Genomic DNA, 26,626 nt, shown 5'->3' with positions numbered 1-26,626 from the left:
CGGCAGTGCGGTACTTGAGGTGTAGCCAACTGTGAAAGGAAATCAAAATAAATACAGAATGCTGGAATATGATAGAAATGCCTTGATCTAACAGCTGAATCTTTTACGGGGCACTGCACATTGAATTGTTACAGATCAAAAGCTTCAAGTGCAATGGAGAAGGTTTCAACGCTTGTTGGGAAACACAGCAACTTCAAATCAAAGCTGTGTGCCTACATTGAGGCTGAGTGCATAGCTGGGCAGACTGGAAACAAGCCCCCCTTCCTCCTCCACCCCAGGTGAAATTGCCATCTCCTCCCTGTCAGAGGACTTCAAAGTGGTGTGATCCCACCTTCAGTTTCTGACAGGGAGAAAGGAAAATCTCTGCTGCAGAATGGAGTGCTGCAATGATTTAAAATCCTGCCCGGTGACTGGGAAGCATGGAGGTTAATTACCTGGCCACTTCAGAATTTGCTCAGTTAACAGGCAGGAGTGCTGAAATTGATCACAGGGCTGCCTGAAATCACCATGTCAGAGGTGATCTTCAGGTCTTCCAAGGCTAGAAGGGGCAGTCTGGCAGCAGCAGAGGTGCAAATTGGCCATTGGAATTACCTCCTCGAGTCCTCGTGGGGCCCAAGGCACCAAGTCAGGGTGTCAGTGCCAAGGTGTAGTGCACTGATGGCACTGCCAAGGTGCCTGGCCTGAAGGGAAGCTGAATGGAGGGTTTGAGGGGGCAGGTGGCTGAGTGGGGTGTTTGAGGGGGGAGCGGGGCTGAGTGGGGGTTTGGGTTGGATAAGCCGCATGCCTGCGTGGTGTGGAGGGGGAGGATGCCTCATATTGCTGAAGTGTTGGTGGTGTTTCCTCAAACCTTGTCTGTGGGGACCTGTATCAAAGGGCGCCCAATGCTGATCCTGCTGGGGAGGTGGGCGAGTAGTGAGGGCCATTTGACTCAGGTTGCAAGCCCACTAACTGTATTTAAATGGGTGTGTATGAATATTAATAGGCTTTCCGCCCGCTCTGACCGGGATCCTAATCAACGCCAGCAGCGCTGTCAAACTGCTTTGCCACTGACTCCCACTTCCCCAGGCCATCGCAGTTGGCAATCAGGGCTAGCGAGCCTGCAGAATCCCCCAGTGGTATTTGTTTCGTTTAACTCTTGCACAATACAAGTTTATTGTTTGAAAAGTAAAATCTTCTGGTGTAATTCTTTCAGTTAATTACTAGGGGTTTGATGGCTACTCTGGTTAAACCTCCTGAATTATTTGGGAAAGGAACATTAATTTTTAATTTTTTGAAATTAAAATTTAGGTATTTAGGTAACATCTGAATAGCCTTATTTCTGTAATATTAGTATTTTTTCAGTGCAACATTGTATATCCTGCTGCTGCTTCAACACCCCTTTTTAAAGGTATGACCAAGAATCATACAGGGAATGTTATCTGTACTTGTACAATTTTACATTGCTATTAATGCTGCATCTTGTACCCCTAAGGCTTGCCAGAATAAATGAACGAAGGAGCTTAAATTCAGACTGTATCAGTTCCTTCAGTCCATGGGTCCTCCATGGACTACGGTCTGGACTTCTGGCTGAACGTAATCATTTTCAGGTAGTTGTTTGATTATAATTAAAATATTCCATCACTACATGCGAGGATTCTTCTATGTCTTATAATTCTGTTCAACTAATGAGCCAATTTTCTCTATACTCCTCGGTTGCTCTGAGGCAAATCACTCCAGCACTAAATATTTTCCACTGCAAAATGTACCTCTTGTTCTGTAAATCCGGGCTTCATTTCATTAACCATATTGGCCATTTTCCAATCAGCAATGCCAACAGCGCTCAAGAAACTCATAGCTATCTTGTTTAGATGCTGAAATGGCATTATTACTGATGTCAAATTCTTGACTGATTTTCTTTTCCACTAATGCAAAATTAGAATTTGGTGGAGCTAAAAATAGGACATAATTGGTTGGTTGTGGTACTGTGCAGTTAATGTTGCAAAACTATTTTAATCATTTTCATTCCTGATGTACAAAAGATAAGAAATATTGACATGCATTGGAGCACTATATCACCAGACAAACCACATTATCGGACAACTTTCCCATCATGTCAACACCTTCAATAAGCCATATACAAATTGGCACTATCATGAATTCCCCCCAATGCGTATTCTTCCAAGATGATGAAAATTATTGATATTTATCCCCAATCCTGATCCCTAAAGATACACAAGTGAAAAAAACAGGCTATTTAACTAACATTGTCATCGATAACATTCTGAAAGCCTTCAAATACTTTTCACTGAATGGTCTACAGCCTAGTGTTCTAAAAGTGGTGGCTACAGGGGTAGCGGATGCGCAATTTGTGACCTTCCAAAATTCACTAAATTGTGGAATTGTCCCAATGGATTGGAAAGTAGCAAATATAAGATCTCAATTCAAGAAAGGAGGGAGAGAGAAAACTGAGAACTGCAGGCCATCAATTGGCAGGAAAATGCTGGAATTTATTATTGAGGAATTGGCAACAGGGCATTCAGAAAATCAGAGTTAATATGGTTTTATAAAAGGGAAATCATATCTGACAAATCTATTCGAAATTTGAGACTCGAGATGCAACTAACAGGGTAGATAAAGGGGAATCAGTGGATGTCGTGCCAAATGAAAGGTTGTTGCACAGGATGTATTCATAAAGACAGGGTTAATATATCAATATACATAGAGGATTGGTTAAAGTCTGGATTTTTGGGCTCCAATGTGAGTGGATAGGATATGGGCAGGTGTGAAACTTCATGCTGCTAGCTGGCATGCTAGTTCCCTGGCTCCATCCTGCCTCTGGGCCATTTTCCTAGTGAGGTGGGGAGACTACAGCAGGGCTACCCTCCAATAAGCAACATGTGGCTGTTTCAACCAATTATAGGCCCTTTTAAGGTCAATGTTAGAGGTCCGCTGGAATTTTGGTGGATCTCCCTCCTTGCCTGGCTCCAACCACAGTCCTAGGCCACCCAGTTGAGAGGTTCCCCTTCAAAAGGTGGCCAGGTTACATAAGAATATAAGGACTAGGACCAGGAGGAGGCAATTCAACGCCTTGTGCCTGTTCTGCCATTCAATATGATCATGCCTGATTGTGTCTCAGTCTCAACTTAACTTTCCTATCTGTTTTCCATTACCGTTCAACCCATTCTTCAATAAAATCTGTCTATCTCCTCCTTAAATTTACTCAATATCCCAGCATCCACTGGAAGATTCAGATATTTTTTATTTTAAATTTTTAAAAGTTGGAGGGAAGAGAACTCCAACTTGGAGGTGCCTTCTCCCTCATTTATTTTGAATAGCACTCAGTCGATGCTTCCAAGTGGAGGGCCTCCCATTGACCCTCCTGTTTAAAGAGTCTGTTTGCCGTCCTTAATTGGATGACCAGCTCACCATCTGGCCATTAATTGATCAATCTGGGAAAAGTCACAGATGAGTAACTGTTCCCCACATAGTACAGCTCCCATTTGAGCCCGATGGCAGGGTTCTGCTCTCGAAATAATTGAGTCATTTTCAAGTTGGCAGGCTGGCTGTTACTTGTGGAGTCCTGCAAGGATCAGTGCTGAGGCCTTAGCCATTTACAATCCATATTTATGACTTGGACAAAGACACCTAGAATAATGCATCCATGTTTGATGATTACACAAAGCCAGGTGGGAATGTAGGCTGTGAAAAGAACATAAAGAGCCACAAAGGATTTTGGATAGGATATAGATAGGTTAAGTTAGGGTTTACCAAACTGGATTCCGCAGAACTCTAATATTCCGCGGGACTCATCCAGGAGTTTTGCAGTAGGTCCGATCATTTTAAATTTTATAAAAGGTTGTCCTTTCAGCTTGGCCAACTAAAGGTGTTTTTCCCACTTTATTGGCTATTGATTGGCTGCTGATAGACTGAGTATTGTGTCTATGAACTGAGAAGATGGCTTCTGATTGGATGAACTGGAAATACTGGCAAAGTCAGTGAAACTTTAATTTAAGCTCACAGGAAAGGCCTTTCACATCCATGAGGTGGAAGAGGTTGGCGCCATGAGGGCTGAGGGCTGCGGGGGCTGAGAAGGCAGGGACCAAGGCCGAGAGGGGCCCTTGTAGCTGAGAGAGTCTAGGGCTGCAGGGGCCCGAAATAGATATGGGCATTTGTGTGTGTGGTTGTATGTATGTGCATGTATATACGTATATGGATGTGTATTTGTGTGTGTATATATGCAAGTGTGAATGTATGTGTGTATGCATGAATGTATGTATGTGCATCAGTGTATATGTAAACATCTATGTATGTAATTCCTGCACCTATTTTCTATGTTTCTAAGTGTATGTGTCTATGTATGTGTAACTGTGTGTATGTAAACATGTGTTTGTAAGTGTATGTGCTATGCATGTGTGTGTGCATATATGTGTGTATATATGCATGTACATGTATGTATGTGTGTCTATGAGTGCACATGTATATATGTAAGTGTGTATGTGTACGAGTGTGCATATATATGTGCAGGTATGTGTGTATATGTGTGTTTGCGTTTTTATCCATTTGTGGGACATGGGCATCATTTATTGCCCATCCCTAGTTGCCCTTGTTCAGAGGACAGTTGAGAGTCAACCACATTGCTGTGGCTCTGGAGTCACATGTAGGCCAGACCAGGTAAGTGAACCAGATGGGTTTTTCCGACAATCGACAATCGTTTCATGATCACCAATTGATTCTTAATTCCAGATATTTTTTATTGAATTCAAATTTCACCAGCTGCCGTGGTGGGATTTGAACACGGGTCCCCAGAACATTAGTTGAATTTCTGGATTAATATAATCTAACGATAATACCAGCAGGCCATCGCCTCCCCAAAACAACAGTGACTACACTTTGAAAATAAAACATTAGCTCCAAAGTGCTTTGGGACATCCTTCAGCTATGAATGGCATTATATTAATGGCAAGATCTTTTTTTTTATTGCTTGTTTTTTCCCAACTTGTATCATCATCAAAACAAAGAATATCATCAGTTTCTCTATGATCTTAAAAACTTTAATCCAGTTACTCAAATTCTTGTGTTTTCAAAAGCAAGACCTCAATTTTTCAAGAATGCATGTGTGTCTGTGAGTGCATATATGTAATTATGTATGTGTGTGCATATGTGTGTACGTATGTATGTGTGTCAGTGTATATGTAAATGTGTACGTGTGTATACAAGTCTGTGTATGTACCCATATATTGTGAGTGGGCATGTATGTGTGTGTTTTTACGTGTATGTATGCATGTGCGTATGTATGTATGTGTATGAGGGGATGAGTGCGTGCATGAGTATGATAGAGGTGAGTGTGTGAGGGATGTGTGTGTGTGTGAGAGAGAGAAGAGAAGGGTATGTGTTTATGTGTGAGGGGTGTGTGTGAGAGAGGGCAGAGTGTTTATGAGTATGTGTGAGAGAGAGAGGAGTGAGTGTATGTGTGGGAGGGATGAATGTGTGTGTGAGAGAGGAATAATTGTGTGTGTGTGTGCATTTATCTGATATGAGAATCCAGCTCTTCAGCAGCAGTGCCAGTGTTAAGTTAATTTGCAAGCAAAAGATTAACATTACTCCTCCCATTAAACATACAAAAAGGTAAGACTTGGAAGTATTTGTTGAATAGGAAAACTTTTTTATTGTAATGAATGTATAAAGAAGACATCGAAAAAAAAATTTTAATTTGTTTTTGAATGTTTGTATCTATTGTACAATAATAATATTTTTGAGATTTTATTCTTCAATATGATACAAATGTTTCTTAAGGGTTTTGTCAGTGCTCGAGAGGTCCAAAGGGTTTGTGGCTGAAAAGGTTTGGCAAACCCTGGGTTAAGTGAATGGACAAGAGAGTGTGGATGGATTATAATGCGGGTAACTGTGAAGCTATTCACTTTGGCAGGAAGAATTTAAAAATTACATTTTTTTAAAAATTGTGAGAAACTAATAAATCTTGGTCTTGGAGAGATTTGCATATATTTGTACATGGAACACAAAGTTAGCATGCTGGTATGGCAAACAATTAAGAAGGCAATTTGTATGTTGGCCTTTATTTCAGAGGGATTTGGAGTCCAAGAGTAAGGAAGTTGACTTTCATTGCAACTCCGATAAGGCAAAAAAAGTTTAAAGTTTATTTATTAGTCACAAGTAAGGCTTACATTAACACTGCAATGAAGTTACTGTGAAATTCCCCTAATCACCACAGTCCGGCGTCTGTTCAGGTTAATGCACCTAACCAGCATGGCTTTCAGAATGTGGGAGGAAACCAGAGCAGCTGGGGAAACCCACGCAGACATAGGGAGAACGTGCAAACTCCACACCGACAGCGACCCAAGCCAGGAATCAAACCCGGGTCTCTGGTGCTATGAAGCAGCAGTGCTAACCACTGTACTATTGTGCCGCCCGATGCAAGGAAGTCTGTCTGCAATTGTTCAGAGCTGGAGTGACACCAGATCTGCAGTAATGTGCACAGTTTTGGTCTTTATATCTAAGGAAAGTTCCCTCAGATGCAGTGCAACAAAGGTTTACTAGATTGATTCTTGAGGTAGGAGGCTTGTCCTATGAAGAAATATTTAGTAGAATGGCTTCTACTCTCTGAAGTTTAGAAGATGCTGAGAGACTGTTTCCCCTGGCTGGAGAGTGTGGAACTAAGGGGCTTACATAATTCTCAGGCTATACCGGTGGCCATTTTGGACTGAGACAAGGAGAAATTTCTTCACTCAGATGGGTGTGAATTTCTCTCCCAGAGGGCTGTCGATGCTGTCAATGAGTAAATGCAAGGTTGAAATTAAAGGATTTATGGACTCTAAGGGAAAAGGGAATATTAGAATTGGGTGCGAAATGGACTTGGAATGGAGGATCGGCCAAGATCATATTAAATGACAGAGAAGGCTTCAGTGGCCAAATGGCTTATCCTTGTATCTATTTTTATGTTCTTATTCAACCATGAACAGTTTCAGTTCACAGATGTTATTTTCAGGATTATACCATAGTATTCCATGGGGTATTTGACTATATCTGTAACTAATGTTCAGTTTCATCCTCAACCTCTTATTCATCCAGCTGCCTTCTAAAGTTAGTAATTGACATAACATTAATTATTTCTAATGTAATACAATAATTAAAATGAGAAATAAATGAGAAGTCAAAATTTAGCAAGAAGCAATAGCTTTGATAAAGTTTCTTTTATTTTCAGGAACTAATTGGATATATTGTAGAGAACATGAATAAGCTGTGAGTTCTGCAGATTATCAAGTTCTTATTACTGTAACAAACACTGACACAAATATCCAGAATGTTAGTTACTATGTAGCAGTGCTTAATAGGCCATAACACCAATCTTAGATGAACAATATTTGAATCAAAAAGAATCTAGTCCCAAAAGGCAGAACATTTGACTAAAAGAATAGGTAATTTAACATTTGGAGCAAATAAGATACAAATGATCAAAGCAGTACATCATTCTCATTAGATGGTCACAAATCTGATTTGTAGAATATTCCTGCTACCATTAGGATAACATTTTCATTAAATGCTTAAAAATGAAAATTCCTTCCAGTAATGCAACAGATCTATGCTAGACAAGGGGTGTGAGGTGAAAAAGTTAACCCACCAAAAGGATACCGTGTTTACCCAAGGTTGCTAAGTGTCAGAAAATATCATGACACGAAAACACTGATGAGACCTAGGGCTGGGGAAAAAAACATGTTCATTGGAACAGAAAATTGGAAGTTTTACCCTGAGATACCCCTTGACCTGAGATGTTAACATGGCATTCCAAAAATAAAGGAATTTTCTCTTCCCATTGCTGATAACATATAGAATTAATTGAAAACAACATGTACATATTCAATTTAAAAGAATCAGCCATGTACTACTAGATTTTGAATATTGTATTGCTAGAACAAATACTCAGCTTATATGAATCAAAATTGGGTTACTTTCTCAAAACTACAGTTAACTTTGGTGCTAAACGTATGAGAAATTATCGTATTCTTATATTATTTCAATTTTCCTAATGTTAAAGCCAGAAGTACAATAGCTCCCAAAGGTAAGTTGCAGTAAAATATTGTTCATTAATTAGATAATTACAATTATTGATAATTTCTTGCATATTTGTAATTATAATTCAAACTTTTGTTACAGACAGGAGAGAGACAGACAGACTGCACTGATTTCCTCTCACCACCTGTCCATAAGCAGAGGGTGTTTTTATTTTTTTCAAATAGGAAGTGCTGTGTTTTCCAAATCCCTCTGTTTTTGGGGTCTAATTTACTAATACTCCACAGAAGACTCAAATTAAGATTAGCTCAGAGTGTTAGTTTACCCGGGGGGAAGGGTATTCACAACATTCCACTTCAAACACACACACAGGGAGCAAAGGAGTTTTACAGTAGAGGAACTACTGAAATGAATATTAGTTCACATGATTTCCAGAATCCAAAGGGCAATTCTTTCACATAGACATTCAAGTTCAGCTGGCTGAAGACTGGAGTTGTAATAATCGCTTTTCAGTTGGTGTTGACTGCAAGACGAAGTAGTATTTAGTGACTGGGTCAGTTCTAAAGGTCAAGATATGAAATATTCCAGCAGAGATAGGCTTTGAGGTACAGATTGTGGTTCTGCCTGGAGATGCATGCTTCTTGTTTGCTCACCAGTCGGATGTTAAAAGAACAGGCTTATTATTTTTCACTTTTCAAAAACATAGATTCTAAAATGGCCATTTCTGTCATGTGACCTTCCTTCTCCACAATGTTTTCAAAAGAGATGTTTATCCAGCATCTGGAATTAGCTTTGATTTCAAGACTGATAATATCCCTGTCATTAGTTGTTGAAAGAGATACCATCTATGTTGAAGGTGTGATATTTGAGAAGCCATTGTCCAGGCAGGCCCATAGGCTCCACTAGCACATTGAGCTCATCAGATGCCAATAACATCTTTTTGAAATAGACCTCGGTGTGATATGAGTCTGTTAGCAGTTCTGCAGACATAACAAGTTCTGATGTGCAAGTCCCCTGGTCTTTTGTAGTTCCAGTGGGTCAGTACAATTAGATGTGAGATTTCAGAAGCTGAGTAACAAATTACTTTGTTTGCATAACTTTTGGAGTTGCTCCCAGACAAAGTGCCAACCCTGTGGTCATGTGACTTGTAGCAGCCATCTTTTTGGGTTAAAGTAATTTTTAAAAAAGCATTAAGGATTAAATTTTGAACATGGTGTTGGAGCTCTTATGTCATACGAAGCCAACAATTTTCTGAAATTAGAGCTTTCCTACTGTAGTATGATGGTTGGCAACAACAGCAAGATATTATGCAATACATGAGATACAATCTGACTAAACTTTTGAGCTGTGTTTGGGAATTATGCTTGATGTCCAATTGTATTATTTTTGTTAACATTAAAGGGATTATGTTCAATTGTGGTCAGTGTTTAATCATGCCAGCATGCCATACTAAGGGCTTGTATGACAACCACTAAAGATTGCATGAGTTTTAAGCTGCTCGCGTCTGTATAACGAATTCAGGGACAAAACACTGGTTTGGAATACAATCACTAAAGCATGACTGCAAACCTCGTTAACTCCTGGTCTTAATTGTATTAGCAAGCAGCTATGTTCACTTAGCCTGAAACGTAACTTTTGGATATCCAGGATTAATGACACAGGAGAATAGTTAAAATTAAGTAAGAACAGCTTAAGTGGTCAGTGTGTAAATATCAAATGGCAGAACTAAACCAATTTGGACTAATCACGAACTACTCGACACCTTCAGAACCAATCACCGGGTAGGATTGGATCGTGCACAAAGGGCGTCCTCACGTCCAAAACAACATAAGAGAACACAACCAAGAACCGCTCTTAGGAAGAAGCGGAATATTGCTGAAAGGTGTCACAACAAGACAAATAAGCTAGGAGATCCAAATCGGGTAGCATACTCGGTGTCCTAGATTAACAATGGGAAGCAAAGCCTATAGTGAACTGTAAATTACGACCTGATTTGTTAAGTTTTATACTTAATACATTCTCCCGAAATGTCATGAATTGATCTGTTCCATTGACAACTTTTTTGTCAAGTCCGAGAATCCTCACAGTTGCAAATTTGTAATTAGTTCCACAAAGTATTAAATTAATCATTTGTAGCTAAAGTTAACTGATTAAAAATGCAAATTCAACTGAGTATATATTTCATAAATTAAACTTAAAACAGTGACAAATATCACTAAAGTGGAATGAAGTATGATTTGTTACAAACTAGCATAATATTCTTGAGAGAAAATGTTTATTAAAAATGTACTCGCCGTAGTCTGTGTTTCTGTAGTGTTTGTCAACATTTGTTATTTTGATTAAGTAACCAAATAATCTGTATCGAGTACATTTCCTCATTTGGTCATGAGGAAATGCAGTGGATTTACAAAAGGTTAAAAACCCTATTGTTCCAAACCTAGTATAATTAGCCTGATATGTGATCAATAAAGCGACAAGATCTCCTAAAAGTAGAAACTCAGATTATAATGGTTCTGATTTGGCTGCGATTCAAGATACTGATTTTTGAAATTTCCGCAGCACGGAACTCTTTTTGTACACTGCCTGAACAAATGCCACAACGTTATATTAAAATAAAAGTAACAGGTTGTTGCAAGATCGTGCAATGATTTGTTCAATTGAAGAATTACAAATGCTTTTTTTAAAAAAAGGTTATCAGTCTTTACCTGGATGTTTTAACTGGAGTGTGAGGGTAGCTTCCATGTTTTACTGGTTTATGAATGCTGGACAAACCCTCTTATGATGCTGGTGGTTGTAGTGGAAGGGATAGGGCGTCTCGTCGCTGAGGAATGCATCGCAAACCCATTTCAAAAAGCATTCGTACGGAGCCTAAAATGTGAGAGCGATAGTGGAATTACAGTCCTGACTGACGGATGAACGACAAGCGAGACTGCAAACCCAGACACACACATTGCAATGCTGATTCCTTGTCCAAATTCCTCTTTAAAAACACAACTGATTTGGGGAGGGAGAACACACCAGTTTAAATTACTGACAGGGTGAGCTTACACATTGCGTCTCAAGTGAGCTACTTGTTTATTTATAAAAGTAGCCATCCTTTGATATGAAACTGCGAATTGTTTCTCCGCAGATTGCATTTTTGTTTTTGGTTGTTCCTCTCATTGGCTTCACGGGTGGGTGTGCAGGAAGGGGAGCTGTCAATCAAATGGATTTTCGGCAGCTTTGATCCAACCGGCGCCAGGTGGGGCGGGATGGACTACAATTCCCAGGAGGCGGGGCGGGATGGACTACAATTCCCAGAAGCCCCCGGCGGGTGGCGGGCTTCGCCGATTGGTCAGCCGAGCGGGCGTCCAATAGGAAGCCGGGGGGTGGAGCTTGGGGAAGCGGGGAGCGGGGAGCGGGGGGCGGGGGTCAGCCGGGACTTCCGGTGAGCACGGGCTCCGACCGTTAGCGCAATTTGTCCCTCTCAGTGTGAGCATCCTGAGCTCGAGCGAGAGATGGCACCTGTGTGAGGCAGCGTCTGACTGCTCTCTCTGTCTCTCTCTCACACACAAACAGATAAAAATGTTTGAAAATATTATTTTGTAATTAAATAATGTATATTTATTAGAGACATTATTTTCCAAATAATTTGTATTTTCGTTTCCTTGATATTTATTTTTTTGAGGGGGGGGAAATAGGGCGACGGCACGGTTAGAAATTACAAATATTTTTATTTCTTTTGTTTTTTTGTGTGGGGGGTGAAAAGGAGGGGTTTGAAAGATAAGAGATTTGATTATGAAGAAGTTTAATTTCCGAAAGGTGTTGGACGGGTTGACAGCAGCGTCTTCGCCGGCTCACTCCAGCTGCGGCGGCGGCGGTGGGCTGGGATCTGGGACAGGTGGCGGCGGCGGCGCTGGCAGCGGTGGCGCTGGCAGCGGAGGCACTGGCGCTGGCGGCGGCAGTGCCATAGGAGGAGGGAGAGGAGGAGCCGGGGACTCGGAGATACCGGAGACACTCGCATCCGAACACTTCCAAATCTGTAAGGTAAGCGAAATAAACATTGCCCCCCCCCCCCCCCCCCGAAGACCACACACGCGCAAAGAAAAACTATTAGATTTCAATTGAAGCGAGAGCGAAATGAACACATTTGGCTGCTTGTTGATAAACACGATCATGAGGTGTAAGACCTCAGTATAACTGTTAACCGTGTCCGATCAGTCGAGAAATTAAATTTTTTAAAAAAACTTTTAACAGCTCTGGCTTGAATTTTCCATGAGGTAATTAATAGTGAAGTATTTAAACTTGGATGTTAGGATTATTTGTGGGAAGATTTAATGAAACATATAACAATGCTAAATGTGGACATGATTAATGATGAACAGGCTTTGTATAGGTGCACCTGATGGATTTAATGATGATGCCCATTGTATTTTGGTCAGCAAGATAACAAACGGTATTCAGTAATTATGGTATTTTAACTAAAACAATTAGTTTCATCTGAATGAACGAAAATCGTAATGGGGGTCTGTGCAGACCTCAACGCGGAGCTCTGCCAACTAAATTGTTGGGATTACAGGCTTCAAAAGTACTGTTAAGAATCAGTAAGATAACTTTACAAGATTGGAATTCAGTCAGTGCACCCTGCAAAATAATAAATGCGGGAGGCAGTGGAAGTGCCAAGACATCTCACCTCAAGATAATGTCTGTAAGGAAACGTCGACAACGTCTGCTACATCAGATTGCTATAAATGACATGCAAAACTGGTGGTAGTTTAAAAAAAATGCACATCCCTAAGCTTGTCAAAAGCGGCTTAACATAAAAAGCAATTACCTTTTGGACATATCAGCTTCAGGTTAAGATGTCAAACATAAATTGAAGTTAACACAAAGCTCAGAGAAGCCAAGGGGAAAATGAAAAGGCAGGGTTTTTCTTGATTACAAGGTATCTTTCCATGGTGTGAAGGAAGGTGATTAATAGGAACTGGGGAACTATCACTCATGAACACCAGCTTGTAATTAAAGGTCTAACATGCTTCAATATATCACTTGAAACAATGTGTACAATTAATAACCACACAAGATGCTCCCAGACAAAAAATAATAAATTTAAAGAACGTAGCTTGTCCCTGTCAGTACAATATATAATAGATAACACAGTTGGATTTAAAAAGCAATGACCGATACATCTGCCTTCAGAACACCTATTGGCAGTCGGCTAATTAAGTTAAACTATTTGGTGTGTAAAAATGTGATACAATATCCAAAATAATGCTATCATAAAGTTTTTGAGTAGAAATGCCAGTAGAATGCATACTTTAACGGAACTGTGTGAAATGTTTTGTAATTTTGGGTGCACTTATATACACTCTGATGAACAAATGTTTTCATGCATGTAACTAAATGTTATCCTGTATAGAGAACACAATTTTTTGAATTACTAAGTTGTTATAACAACAATATCAATGAATAAAAGTAACAAAGCTATTTCTCCCCCACAAAATAAATGTAGTCATCCTCAGGTTTTGAATAGTATTGGCATAATGTAGAAATATAATGCATACAAAACACAACACAGCATGTGAGCTGTGGTCTAATTAAACCATCTTTCTTGTAATTATCTTTAAAAAAAGCCTAAAGACCATGGTGGGATTTGGTACTTAAGGAAAGTAAGTTTTCGGAAAATAGATCATATTCTGCTACAGATATTTGTAGCAGATATGCAAAGAAAAAGAGCCAAGAGCCTCTGAGTATTCAATAAAATAGAAAACTCTTGACATTGTACAATACATTGCACTGCAAAATTGAATATGTGGCATATTTTACAATGTTCCAAACAAAATTATCCTGAATCATCAATAATATTTTACCAAATAACTATATACAAATGAGTGCTGTAATATTTAAATATCATGAGTCTGATTGTTTCTATTGTAACATATCAAATCTGCACGAATTATTTTCTGTAATTTACAAAGGCTATTTTGTAGAATGCCTAAATGCAATGAATACAACAATTCTATCACGCTGATGGAGGAAGGCATCTTAAACAACTTACAGATATATATATAAATTATCCAGGTCAAGAAGTGGGGAAAGAAAAGAAGAATGGAGTGAGGTTGGGCCAAAGTAAGGCAAAGAATTGTTTTTTTTTAGGTCTGTTAATTATCATTTTATTCCACTGGTGTCTTTGATGGTTTCACAATGCACTGATGTGACAGTTCAGTACAATGATTATAAAATTGGTGAATCAGCCTGTGAGGCATGTTTGGATTAAGTGCAGAATGCAAAGGTGCTCATCAATAGACTTTAGCAACAGAAAGCTGCTGACGTACTTTCACTCATGCGCTTATGGTACTGATGAAGAACTGTTGTAATCCACCGTACTGCCAGTACCTATTTGTAATCATTAATGCTGTTTTAATGAAACATGCTGTTGAAGTCCTCTGAAAATTAACTAGTCCCTAGTGTGTGTATTAATATTAAAAAATGTTAAAATAATAAGTAGAGGATAATGTATTATGGAAAGAGGTATTGATTTTTATTCAGCTATTCAGAAGTGAGAGATTGCGTAACTCATGGAGCACTGCAGATTTGAGGAACGTATGGTCTGTTTAAAATCAATCACTTTGTATTCTATCATATTCTCTGTTTATTTTATGTTTTCAGATGTCAAATGGTTCATTTTTTGCTTTTCAGTAATAATTCATTTTTAATTGTCTCAAAACACTTTACTCACTGGCAACAATGTAGTGCAAACAGTGTTTGGTTACTATCTCAGCAAACTGAGACTGTCACTTTCAACCAATGTAATATTCATTCAGATGTAAAGTATTTTAAATAAGTGAAAATGACCCCAGAGGAGAAAAACACTGCAGGTCCTCACGTCAACAATGACACAAATAGTAGATGGAGGGAATTGACTGTCAATTTTCTTTGTACCTTGAATGACCTATGCACATCTGTGTATATCTTTGTTCCACTAAATCTAATTATTTTGGATAACATAGAATTCTACAGTGCAGAAGGAGGTCATTTGACCCATCGAGTCTGCACCGACCACAATCCCACCCAGGCCCTATCCCCATAACCCCATGCATTTACCCTGGCTGATCCCCCTGACACCAAGGGGTAATTTAGCATGGCCAATCTACATAACCTGCACATCTATGGACATGGATACATGGACCTGTAGTGAGATTATGCATTGCATGAGCCAAAGCACATCATTTCATTTATACAATACATGAACTTGTGAAAGAGAAAAAAATCCATGGACTTCAGTGTAGAGCTTAAACCACTCCAGTCTGAGATTTGCAGTTTCATTGTATTAACCATCCTGTAAACACTGTAATACAGAATTGGAATCCGATGGAGTCAAACATAAACATATATGAACTCTGCCATGGTTTTATGCATAACTTTCATGAAATTAAAATATTGATTTAACCCTTGGAGTTGGTGGTTTAACTTTTTTAACTGTTATGAATGCATTTCTTCTTCATCATTGATGTAATATTCCGGTGTATTGTTTAGCTCTTAATATGCTTTGGGTTAAGTGGTAATCTTAGAGTACACAAAGTGGGTAAAATGTCAGTCTTAAATGTCAGCAGTATTGGAGCCATAATATTAAAATATTACTTTGTGACATGAGTATGTAATCATCATTTAGATGTTCTGTTTGCACCTGTGCCCTTCAGATATCATTAATATGCCAGAGTATCTGGAAGAAGTACTTGGATGTAGAGATTTTACCAAGAGTGTACAGATCTGGGTGTGCAAGTACACAGGTCACTGAAAGTGGCAACGCAGGTGGAGAAGGTAGTCAAGAAGGCATACGGCATGCTTGCCTACATCGGCCGGGCATTGTTTAAAAATTGGCAAGTCATGTTGCAGCTTTATAGAACCTTAGTTAGGCCACATTTGGAATATAGTGTTCAATTCTGGTCACCGCTCTACCAGAAGGATGTGGAGGCTTTGGAGAGGATGCAGAAAAGATTTACCAGGATGTTGCCTGGTATGGAGGACATTAGCTATGAGGAGAGATTGGAGAAACTTCGTTTGTTCTCACTGGAACGACGGAGATGGAGGGGTTCTGCCATAATAATATACAAAGCCTCTGCTTCCATTGCTATTTGAGTGAGAGTGTTCCAGACACACTCAGCCCTCTGAAGGAAAAATGTCTCCTCATCTCTGTCTTAAATGAGCAACCCGTTGTTTTCAAAAAGTGGCCCCTAGTTCTAGATATTCTGCCAAGAGGAAATATCTACTCCACATCCATCCTGTCAATACCCTTCAGGATCATAAAGACTTTGATCAAATGGCTTCTTGCACTTCTAAATTCTAGTGGATGCAAACCTAATCTCTCCAACCTTTCTTCATTAGACAACTTGCACATTCCAGGTATTAGTTTAATAAACCTTCTCTAAATTGTTCCTGATGTACTTACATATTTTGTTGGATAAGGAGACCAGTACTGTACACAATACTCCAGATATGGTCTCACCAATGCCCTGTACAAATTAAGCATCATTGTCCTTACTTTTGTAATCAATTCCCCTCACAATAAGCAATAACATTCTATGAGCTTTCCTAATTTATTGTATACTCACCTTTTGTGATTCATGCACTTGGACACCTAGATCCCTCTGTATCGAGCTCTGCACTCTCTCACCATTTAGAAAATAAGCTTTTTTATTCCTGCGGTCAAAATAAATAATTTCACATTTGCCCACATTATACTGTATTTGCCAGAATTTCTGCCCACTCAGTTAAACTATGTCCCTTTGTAGTCTCCTTGCTTCCTCTTCACAATTTACTTTCCTAATTATCTTTGTGTAGTAAGCAAATTTAACAACCTTACCTTCAGTCACATCATCCAAGTCCTTCATATAAATTCTAACAAGTTGAGGCCCTATTACTGATCCCTGTGGCACACCACTCCTCATCTCCCACCACCAGAAAAATAGTACTCTATGCCATCTCTATTGGCATAGTTGAATAGAACATGGAACAGTACAGCACAGAACAGGCCCTTCGGCCCACGATGTTGTGCCGAGCTTTATCTGAAACCAAGATCAAGCTATCCCACTCCCTATCATCCTGGTGTGCTCCATGTGCCTATCCAATAACCGCTTAAATGTTCCTAAACTGTCTGACTCCACTATCACTGCAGGCAGTCCATTCCACACCCCAACCACTCTCTGCGTAAAGAACCTACCTCTGATATCCTTCCTGTATCTCCCACCACGAACCCTATAGTTATGCCGCCTTGTAATAGCTCCATCCACCCGAGGAAATAGTCTTTGAACGTTCACTCTATCTATCCCCTTCATCATTTTATAAACCTCTATTAAGTCTCCCCTCAGCCTCCTCCGCTCCAGAGAGAACAGCCCTAGCTCCCTCAACCTTTCCTCATAAGACCTACCCTCCAAACCAGGCAGCATCCTGGTAAATCTCCTCTGCACTCTTTCCAGCGCTTCCACATCCTTCTTATAGTGAGGTGACCAGAACTGCACACAATATTCCAAATGTGGTCTCACCAAGGTCCTGTACAGTTGCAGCATAACCCCACGGCTCTTAAACTCCAACCCCCTGTTAATAAAAGCTAACACACTATATGCCTTCTTCACAGCTCTATCCACTTGAGTGGCAACCTTTAGAGATCTGTGGATATGGACCCCAAGATCTCTCTGTTCCTCCACAGTCTTCAGAACCCTACCTTTGACCCTGTAATCCACATTTAAATTAGTCCTACCAAAATGAATCACCTCACATTTATCAGGGTTAAACTCCATTTGCCATTTTTCAGCCCAGCTTTGCATCCTATCTATGTCTCTTTGCAGCCTACAACAGCCCTCCACCTCATCCACTACTCCACCAATCTTGGTGTCATCAGCAAATTTACTGATCCACCCTTCAGCCCCCTCCTCTAAGTCATTAATAAAAATCACAAAGAGCAGAGGACCAAGCACTGATCCCTGTGGCACTCCGCTAGAATAAAAGGCATAATTGTCGTTTGGGGCACCTGACTGATTCAGATGGCATAATTCTTTAGTTTGGGCATCTCGATGTAGATTTATTGCTGATGCAAAGGTGATGACCACACACTGATAAAGTGATGAAATTAAAATATGATTTTGGCACATGTTGCATTATTTTTATCACCAGATCACACTGTGGGTCTGCCTCTACTCCTCTGGTACTTGCTCCTCCTATAAACATCTCGTGTTGTCTCATCCCTCCCCCCTCTCATTTAAAATCTTCATTTTCTATTGCTCACCAAAGTACTATTAAAGGTTTCTTACTGAGATACCTTTACTGCTTTCCTCCCTTGCCTTCTGCACTGGGTGACTTCTCATTCTCAGATTTCAAACTGCTGAAGGAAGAGCATATAAAAGTGAAGTGTTGTTGCTATTGTGCAAAGTATTAGTGTGACCAAAATTAGAATATGGTGTGCAGTTTTGCTCCCCTTGAAGAGGGTTGTAGTTGCATTGAAGGCAGTTCAGATGAGGTTCACTAGATTGAGAGATGAGGGTGTGTGTCTTATGAAGAGAGATTGGGAAATTTAGTCCATTCCCTGGAGTTTCGAAGAATGAGAGGTGATATAATTGAGGTATACAAGATGGTAAGGGTGATTGACAAAGTAAACTCAAAGGATGTTTTCTCTTGTAGGGCAATCTAGAGCAAGAGGATAATAGGGGGATGATTTAAAACAGATGAGGAGAAATTATTTCTCTCAAAGGGTCGTGTGTGGAATTCTCTGCCCCAGAGTTCGATGGATATTGGGGCTTTGAGTAAATTTAAGGAAGAGGTGGACAGATTTTTAATTAGTCAGGGCTTGATTGGCTATGATGAACGGGCAAATAAGTGGAGTTGAGGCCGAGATGAGATCAGCCATGATTGTATTAAATGGTGGAACAGGGTCGAGAGGCTAAATTGCCTATTCCTGCTTCTAGTTCTTATGGTTCCACTGTCACCCAGCTTGTAGGACTGCATTCACTTGGTTTCGTTCTTTACTATCCCATTGAAGCCATAGAATAATTTGCAGTGGCTTTCTTCCTGCTCCCATACTTTTACCTCTAATGTTCCCTAAGTATTGATCTTTGGTTCCCTCCTATTTCTCATCCATATGCTGTGCTATGATGGCAGCATCCGCAAACGCAATGTTACCTTCTACCTGTGTGCCATTGGGATCCAGCTCCACCTTACCCCGGCTTTTCTCAACCCTTTCACTGTCTGCAAATTGGAGCACTGCTTGTCTGATATCCAGTACTGTGTGAGCAGAAATTTCCTCCAACTAAGTATTTACAAGACTTTAAAAATATTTAAAAGCTTTCGTGTTTGTTCCTGGCCACAAATCCTATTCCCTAGCCACTGATTGCATCTGAAGAAGAACTAGACTGCTTGCAATGTATACCAGGTTTGACTCTAAAATTGCATATCAACCACACGTGCACACTGTCATAAAGACTGCATTTATTTCTATCTGCATTACATTGCCTGTCTCCTTCCCTCCATGTCTCATCTGCTGCTAAAACCCTCATGCATGCCTCTGCTACCTTTAGACTTGCCAGGAATCCGATGGAATAGTGAAGTTTCTATCCTCCATTAACATGAGGTCTTCAAAACTTGCCCATGTCCTGATTTGTGCAAAGTCCCATCACCCTTGAATTTTTAAAAATTGCATTCCTGTTTTTAAATTCCTGCATGATCACATCCCTCTCTATTCCTGCAAATTCCTCCTCCCCTGCAACCTTCTTGATATACTTGCCCTCCTACAATCTGTGTTCCTGATTTTCATTGCTCTCTTGTTGGTGGCATTACCTGCCAGGATCCTAAGGTCTGGAGCTTTCTTCCTAAATCTCTTTGCTACTCAATTCCCTGTTCCTCCTTTAAAATACTATTTAAAACCTACTCTTGACTCAGCTTTTGAATGTCTTCCCTCATAATATCTCTGTATGGCTCGCTGTCAATTTTTTTTGAACACTCCTGTTAAGTGCTTTGGGTATTTTACAAAGTTAAAGATCCTATGTAAATACAACTTGTTATTGCTTTACTAGAGATTTGGTAGTACCTCTTAGTAGTATGGTTGAATTTGATTTGCTTTTGATTATTGTCACATGTATTAGTAGACAGTGAAAATTATTGCTTCTTGCGCACTATACAGACAAGCAAATCGTTCATAGAGAAGGAAACAAGAGCATGCAGCATGCAATGTTAAGGCATAGATAGGGTGTAGAGAAAGATCAACTTAATGTGAGGTAGGTCCATTCAAAAGTCTGATGGCAGCAGGGAAGAAGCTGTTCTTGGGTTAGTTGATACATGACCTCAGACTTTTGTATCTTTTTCCCGACGGAAGAAGGTGGAAGAGAGAATGTCCGGGGTGCGTGGGGTCCTTGATTACGCTGGCTGCTTTTCCAAGGCAGCGGGAAGTGTAGACAGAGTCAATGGGTGGGAGGCTGGTGTGCATGATGGATTGGGCTACATTCACAACCTTTTGTAGTTTCTTGTAGACTTGGGCAGAGCAGGAGCCATACCAAGCAGTGATACGACCAGAAAGAATGCTTTCTATGGTGCATCTGTAAAAGTTGGTCAGAGTCGTAGCTGGCATGCCAAATTTCCTTAGTCTTCTGAGAAAATAGAGGTGTTGGTGGGCTTTCTTAACTATAGTGTCGACATGGGGGGTTGTTGGTGATCTAGACACTTAAAAATGTGAAGCATTCGACCATTTCTACTTCACCCCCATTGATGTAGACAGGGCCATGTTCTCCACTACGCTTCCTGAAGTCGATGACAATCTCCTTTTGTTTTGTTGACGTTGAGGGAGAGATTATTGTTGTCACACCAGTTCACCAGATTCTCTATCTCATTCCTGTACTCAGCCTCGTGATTGTTTGAGATCCGACCCACTATGGTGGTATCATCAGGAAACTTGAAAATCGAGTTGGAAGGGAATTTAGCCGCACCGTCATAGGTGAACAAGGAGTATAGTAAGGGACTGAGAACACTGCCTTGTAGGGCACTGGTGTTGAGAATAATTGTGGAGGAGGTGTTGTTGCCCATCCTTACTGATTGTGGTCTGTGGGTTAAGGAGTTCAGAATCCAGTCACAGAGGGAGGAGCCAAGCGTTAGGAGTTTGGGGATGAGTTTTGTAGGAATAATGGTGTTGAAGGCTGAGCTGTAGTCAATAAATAGGAGTCTGACATAGGTGTCTTTGTTATCTAGGTGTTCCAGGGTTGAGTGCAGGGCCAGGGAGATGGCATATGCTGTGGACCTGTTGCGATGATAGGTGAACTGTTGTGGATCCAGGCAATCCGGGAGGCTGGAATTGATTCGTGCCATGACTAACCTTTTGTAGCACTTCATAATGATGGATGCCAGAGCAACCGGACGATAGTCATTAAGGCGCGCTGCTTGACTTTTCTTTGGTACTGGGATAATGGTCATCTTCTTGAAGCAGATCGGGACCACAGATTGTTGTAAAGAGAGGTTGAAGATATCTGTGAATACTCCCGCCAGCTGTTCGCTGATGGTGTGAAATTCCTGTAATACTATTAAAATATTTTTCTTTTCACATTGGTGAATATTGTTAATTAATTTGTAATATCAATAGTTTCAAAAACATAATACTGTTGGGAAGAAGGTTAATTATTTTGTCAAAGTTTACTGTATCGGGCTGTGGGTCATTGTGGAGTTAAACAAATCATGGAGAAGAAAATCTGCTCGTTTTTTTTTAATTAAAGCTATATCAAGAGCAGGGCAGTGAGTCAAATGTGTGAATTCCTCCAATAAGGGAAGGGAAATTTGGAGAGGCAATAATTCAGACTGATCTTTGTGCTCTGCAAAACTGACTCCATGTGTCATAGATGACTTGGGAGCTTGGCCAAATATCCAGCCGGTTGATTATAGGCATTAGACATGACAGACAATTAAGGGAGTAAAAATCAAGGGTGAAGCATATTGAACAAAATAATCATAGGATGTATTTTATACTTCGGTTATAGTTGTTTTACAGAGTTGTGAAAACTGGCCTTCCCTCCTATTCATCATAAATGTATGATCTGTGTCTCTAAAATTACTATGGTTAATAAATAGTGTACAGAATTAGATAAACAGACAATATTTTCCAAGCATTACAATGTGACTGAAAGTAATGTGTTGGCTGTGAAATGTTTCACAACCACGGAAAATGTAAGGCCTATCGGCATACCGTTCATAGAGAAGAAAACGAGAGAATGCAGAATGTAGTGTTACAGTCATAGCTAGAGAAAGATCTAGTGCCCAACTGAAATCCACGTAGACAATATCCACTGCGCTACCCTCATCATTTCTCATTGTTGTTTCCTCAAAAAATTCTATTAGGTTAGTAAGACACTACCTTCCCATATCAAAACAATGCTGACGATCTCTGATCAGCTCTGACAAAGGATTATCCTGACTCGAAACATTGGCTCTATTCTCTCTCCACAGATGCTATCAGACCTGCTAAGTCTTAACAGGTAATCAAGTCTTTACAGCTGCGGACCTCTTTAACCTGTGCTTAACCTCTCTCCACTCGCATTGTCTGCAGCTGTAAAGACTTGATTATCTGTTAAGACTCGAATTCCAATCATTATCTTGTAATTGAGTCTGTGTCTATATCTGCCCTGTTTGTGAACCCAAATCTCCACTCACCTGATGAAGGAGCAGTGCTCTGAAAGCTCATGCTACCAAATAAACCTGTTGGACTTTAACCTGGTGTTGTGAGACTTCTTTCTGTGCCTTCTCTATGAATCGTATGTTCTGTCTATATAGTGTGCAAGAAACAATACTTTTCACTATGCTGATACATGTGACAATAATAAATCAAATCAAATCAACTTTGACAAGGTCCCACATGGCAGACTGGTCAGAAAAGTAAAATCTCGTAGGATACAGGGGAAGGTTGCAAGTTGGTTGCAAAACTGGTTCATTGACAGGAACAAAGGATAATGGTTGATGGATCTTTTTGTGAATGAAAAACAGTTTCCAGTGGTGTTCCACAAGGCTCAATGTTGGGGCCCTTGTTAGCTGTTGTATTTACTAATGATTTAGACCTAAATGTGGGTAGCATGATTGTGCAATTTGCAGATGACACAAAAATGGCTGTGTAGTTGGTGAAGAGGATAGCTGTCAACTCCAGCATGATATTGATGTTTGGTTAAGAGGGCAGAGAAGTGACAAATGGAATTAAATCCGATGAAGTGTGAAGTAATACATTTTGGGAAGGGAAACAAAGCAAGGATTTCTCAATCAATGGGTCGACATTGAAAGGAGTTGAGGAAGTGAGAGACCTTGGAATGCATGTTCGCATGTCCCTGAAGATAGATAAGGTGGTAAAGAAAGCTTATGGAATGCTTTCCTTTGTTGGATGAGGTATTGAATACAAAACCAGGAATGGAATGCTCAAACTATATAAAACACTAGTTAGGCCACAGGTGGAGTTTTGTGTACAGTTTTGTTCACCACATTACAGGAAGGACATTGCAGAGGAGATTTACAAGATTGTTGACAGGGCTTGAAAATTGAAGCTATAATGGGGAGATTGGAATTGCTAGGGTTGTCTTCCTTAGAACAGAGGGGAGGCTAAGGGATGACAAATGAAGTGTAAAAAATTATGTGAGACCTGGACAGGAAAGACTTGTTTCTCCCAGCTGAGTGGTCAATTACCAGGGGGCATAGATTTAAGGTGATTGGTATAATAGAATAGAAGAATCATAGAATCCCTACAGTGCAGGTGGAGGTCATTCAACCCATCGAGTCTGCACTGACAACAATCTCACCCAGGCCCTATTCCCGTAATCTCTCATATCTACCCTCTGATCCCCCTGACTCTAAGGTCAATTTAGTATGGCCAGTTCACCCAACCTGCTCACCTTTGGACTGTGGGTGGAATCTGGAGCACCTGGAGGAAATCCACGTAGACGCGGAGAGAATGTGCAAACTCTACATAGTCACCTGAGGCCGGGTCCCTGCCATTGTGAGGCAGCAGTGCTAATCACTGTGCCATTATGCTATCCTTAGGAGTAATAGAGGGGACATGAGGAAAATCTTTTTCACCCAGAGAGTGTGGGGCTTTTGGAATTCACTGCCCAAGTTGGTGATTGACGCTGAAATGCTCAACTCATTTAAAACATACCTGGATCTGTATCTGAAGTGCTGTTACCTGCAAGGCCATGGACCAGGTGCTGGAAAATTACATTAAATTAAGTGGTTAGTTTTTCTCACTTTGACTGATGCAGACACGATGGGCTCAATTACCTTTTTCTGTACCATAACTTTTCACGTCCTAAGGTCATGAAAAGCAATATATAGATGCAAGGTTTTTTTTTGTTTCTTCAGAGAAAATTGTTTACACCTAAGTTATACATGTGAAATCAATCTGATTTTAATTACTCTGTGGTTGAGTTACTGATATCTGAAAACATTCATTTTCAAAATTAATTTCAAACTTGAGCTGAAAATTATGTTCTTTTAGTAAATATTTCCCCTCATAAGCAATGAAGAAAATATAATTCTCAATTTATTTTGGGTGTATATAAACAAATCATTTCAATTTTAAATATTGCTTATTAATTGCAGACATGTCCAAAATAAAAATATGTCTTGGTATGTTGTGTTTCAGATTACCTGTGTTTGATCAGGTAAATTGAAAATCGAATTACAACTTTGGTTAAGTAGTTCTGGGGTACTGATGAAAGGTCACAGACCTGAGATATTAACTTTGTTTCTTTCTTTCTTTCTGACTGCTGTTGAGCAATTTTGATTAACAAATATGTTAATGACCTACACATCTTCGTTGTAATCTTGCCTAGTCCCCACCAATCACTGACCTTCTCCTGTTTCAGTTGCTCCACCCCCTCGTATACAGTTTATAATCCAATATATTTCTCCCTCTCTGAGGAAGAGTCATACCATCTCAAAACATTAAATCTCTTTTCTCTCGCCATAGCTGCTGCCAGACCTGCTGAGCTTTTACATCATTTTCTGTTTCTGTTTCAGAATTCAATATCTGCAGTATTTTTTGCTATAGTTAACAAATTTTCTGGAACTGAACCGATGTGAAGGAGATAAAATAATTTAATTACAATTTGAACATTAAAGATTTTTGCCCTTTTTTGCTATCAGTTTCATATTGCTGTTCATTTCAATGAACGCAACTTTATAAAAACCTTGGTTTCAAACAATAAATTCAGATTTTAGCTCATTCGGTTTTTGATTATACAATGTTTTAATTTTAAATGCTATTTGATGATTCATGATCAAATTACAAAATTTTAGAGAAAAACTTGGTTTTCAATTTAGAGAAAATTCTGGTGACAGCTGTCCAAGTAACTTATGAAAGAGTTCGAAAAGATTGTGACCTTATCATTTTAATTTTTAAATGGAAGAACTTTAATTTGCTCTAACAGGTTTACAACAGTTATATCTTGGGAATATTTCCGTTGCATCTTTAACAGCAGACTGAGCAGAAACGAAATTAGGGAAGTAGCCAATGTTTTTGAAGGTGAGCAGAGATGTAGCAGAGTAGAGGGGCGAGGGAGACAATTCCAAAATGTGTATGTGGAGTGGCTGAATGCTCTGCTACCAAATGAAGGGGAGTGTGGGTGAGAAGCACATAGTAGCCTGGAATTGAAATCATGAAGGGTATGGTGGACGTACGAATGGGAGGGGGTTGCAGAGGCATGTAGGAGTGAGACATTATCAGATTTGTAGATGAAACAATGAATTTTGAAGCTGATGTGCCAAGGGACTGCAAGCCAATGGAGATGGGCAAGAACAGTGGTAGTAAATAAATGGGACTTTGGACAGCATGGAATACAAGAGATGCAGTCAGGATCAGTTGCAATTTATGAAGAGTTTAACTTGGGGAAGCTGGTGAAAAAGTATACGTGTTTCAGTTGCAGTAGGATGTAGTTAGGTGATATTTCAGAGGTGGAAATAGATTGTCTTGGTGATTGATTTTAAAGCTCAAACAGGAACTGCGATTGTGCTTTAAGCTTGTGTGGGCATCCAGGAGGGACAGTGAGATCAGGGCTTGAAATGCAGTACTTTTAACTGGGACTGTTATTTTTTTGGGGAAAAAAAAGTTTTTGATCCTGCTATTGTTGAAAATTGTGGCTCTTTCCTGACTTGATGTCAAATAGACAGTTAGAAAGCATAGTACCAGTTGTGTAATTGAGAGTTGTGATGGAGAGGTAAAGTTGGCTGCCTTTTGGCTTGCATATGAAAGCTGATCTCATATTTACATATTATGATACATTAATGAAATATGACTCAGGAATGTGAGGAGGCCAAGGAAGGGCCATGGCTTGTAGCTTCACATAGTCCATCTCTGCTACTTGTTGCCTTAACCTCTCTGTTGCTATTTCTGGTGATAGACTGAGCACCAATGTGGTGCTAGTAAAAGGTGGGGGGTGTTGTGAGAGGTGGTGGGGAGGGTGGTGTGGGGGTGCTTTCTTCCCTCCCCATCTCCGGTCCAACATTGGAAACAATCCAGAAAGAATTATAGGAGTGTTGAATATAACTTCCTATTGGACACATCAGTTAGACATGGAGAAATAATGCCGTTTTACTCATAGCCAAGAATTATTCAACCAGGTAATGAAGAATCTGTTTGCTT

At 39.9% G+C, this 26,626-nt stretch overlaps 1 protein-coding gene across 2 annotated transcripts in view; it reads left to right on the top strand.

Annotated features, from left to right (window-relative positions):
• The first annotated feature begins 11,781 nt into the window (after nucleotides 1-11,781).
• stxbp5l (syntaxin binding protein 5L) overlaps nucleotides 11,782-26,626 on the top strand; it is a 437,021-nt gene continuing 422,176 nt past the window's right edge. For both annotated transcript variants that reach the window (XM_078232988.1, XM_078232987.1), the window contains exons 1-2: nucleotides 11,782-11,932; nucleotides 11,969-12,030. In XM_078232988.1, the coding sequence (XP_078089114.1) occupies nucleotides 11,782-11,932; nucleotides 11,969-12,030 (213 nt within the window). The remainder of the gene's footprint in view (nucleotides 11,933-11,968; nucleotides 12,031-26,626) is intronic.

This window comes from Mustelus asterias, chromosome 17, assembly GCF_964213995.1.
Source record: "Mustelus asterias chromosome 17, sMusAst1.hap1.1, whole genome shotgun sequence".
Taxonomy (NCBI): Eukaryota; Metazoa; Chordata; class Chondrichthyes; order Carcharhiniformes; family Triakidae; genus Mustelus; species Mustelus asterias.
Note: the sequence above shows the minus strand (reverse complement) of the source record. Positions and strands in the feature narration are given on the sequence as shown.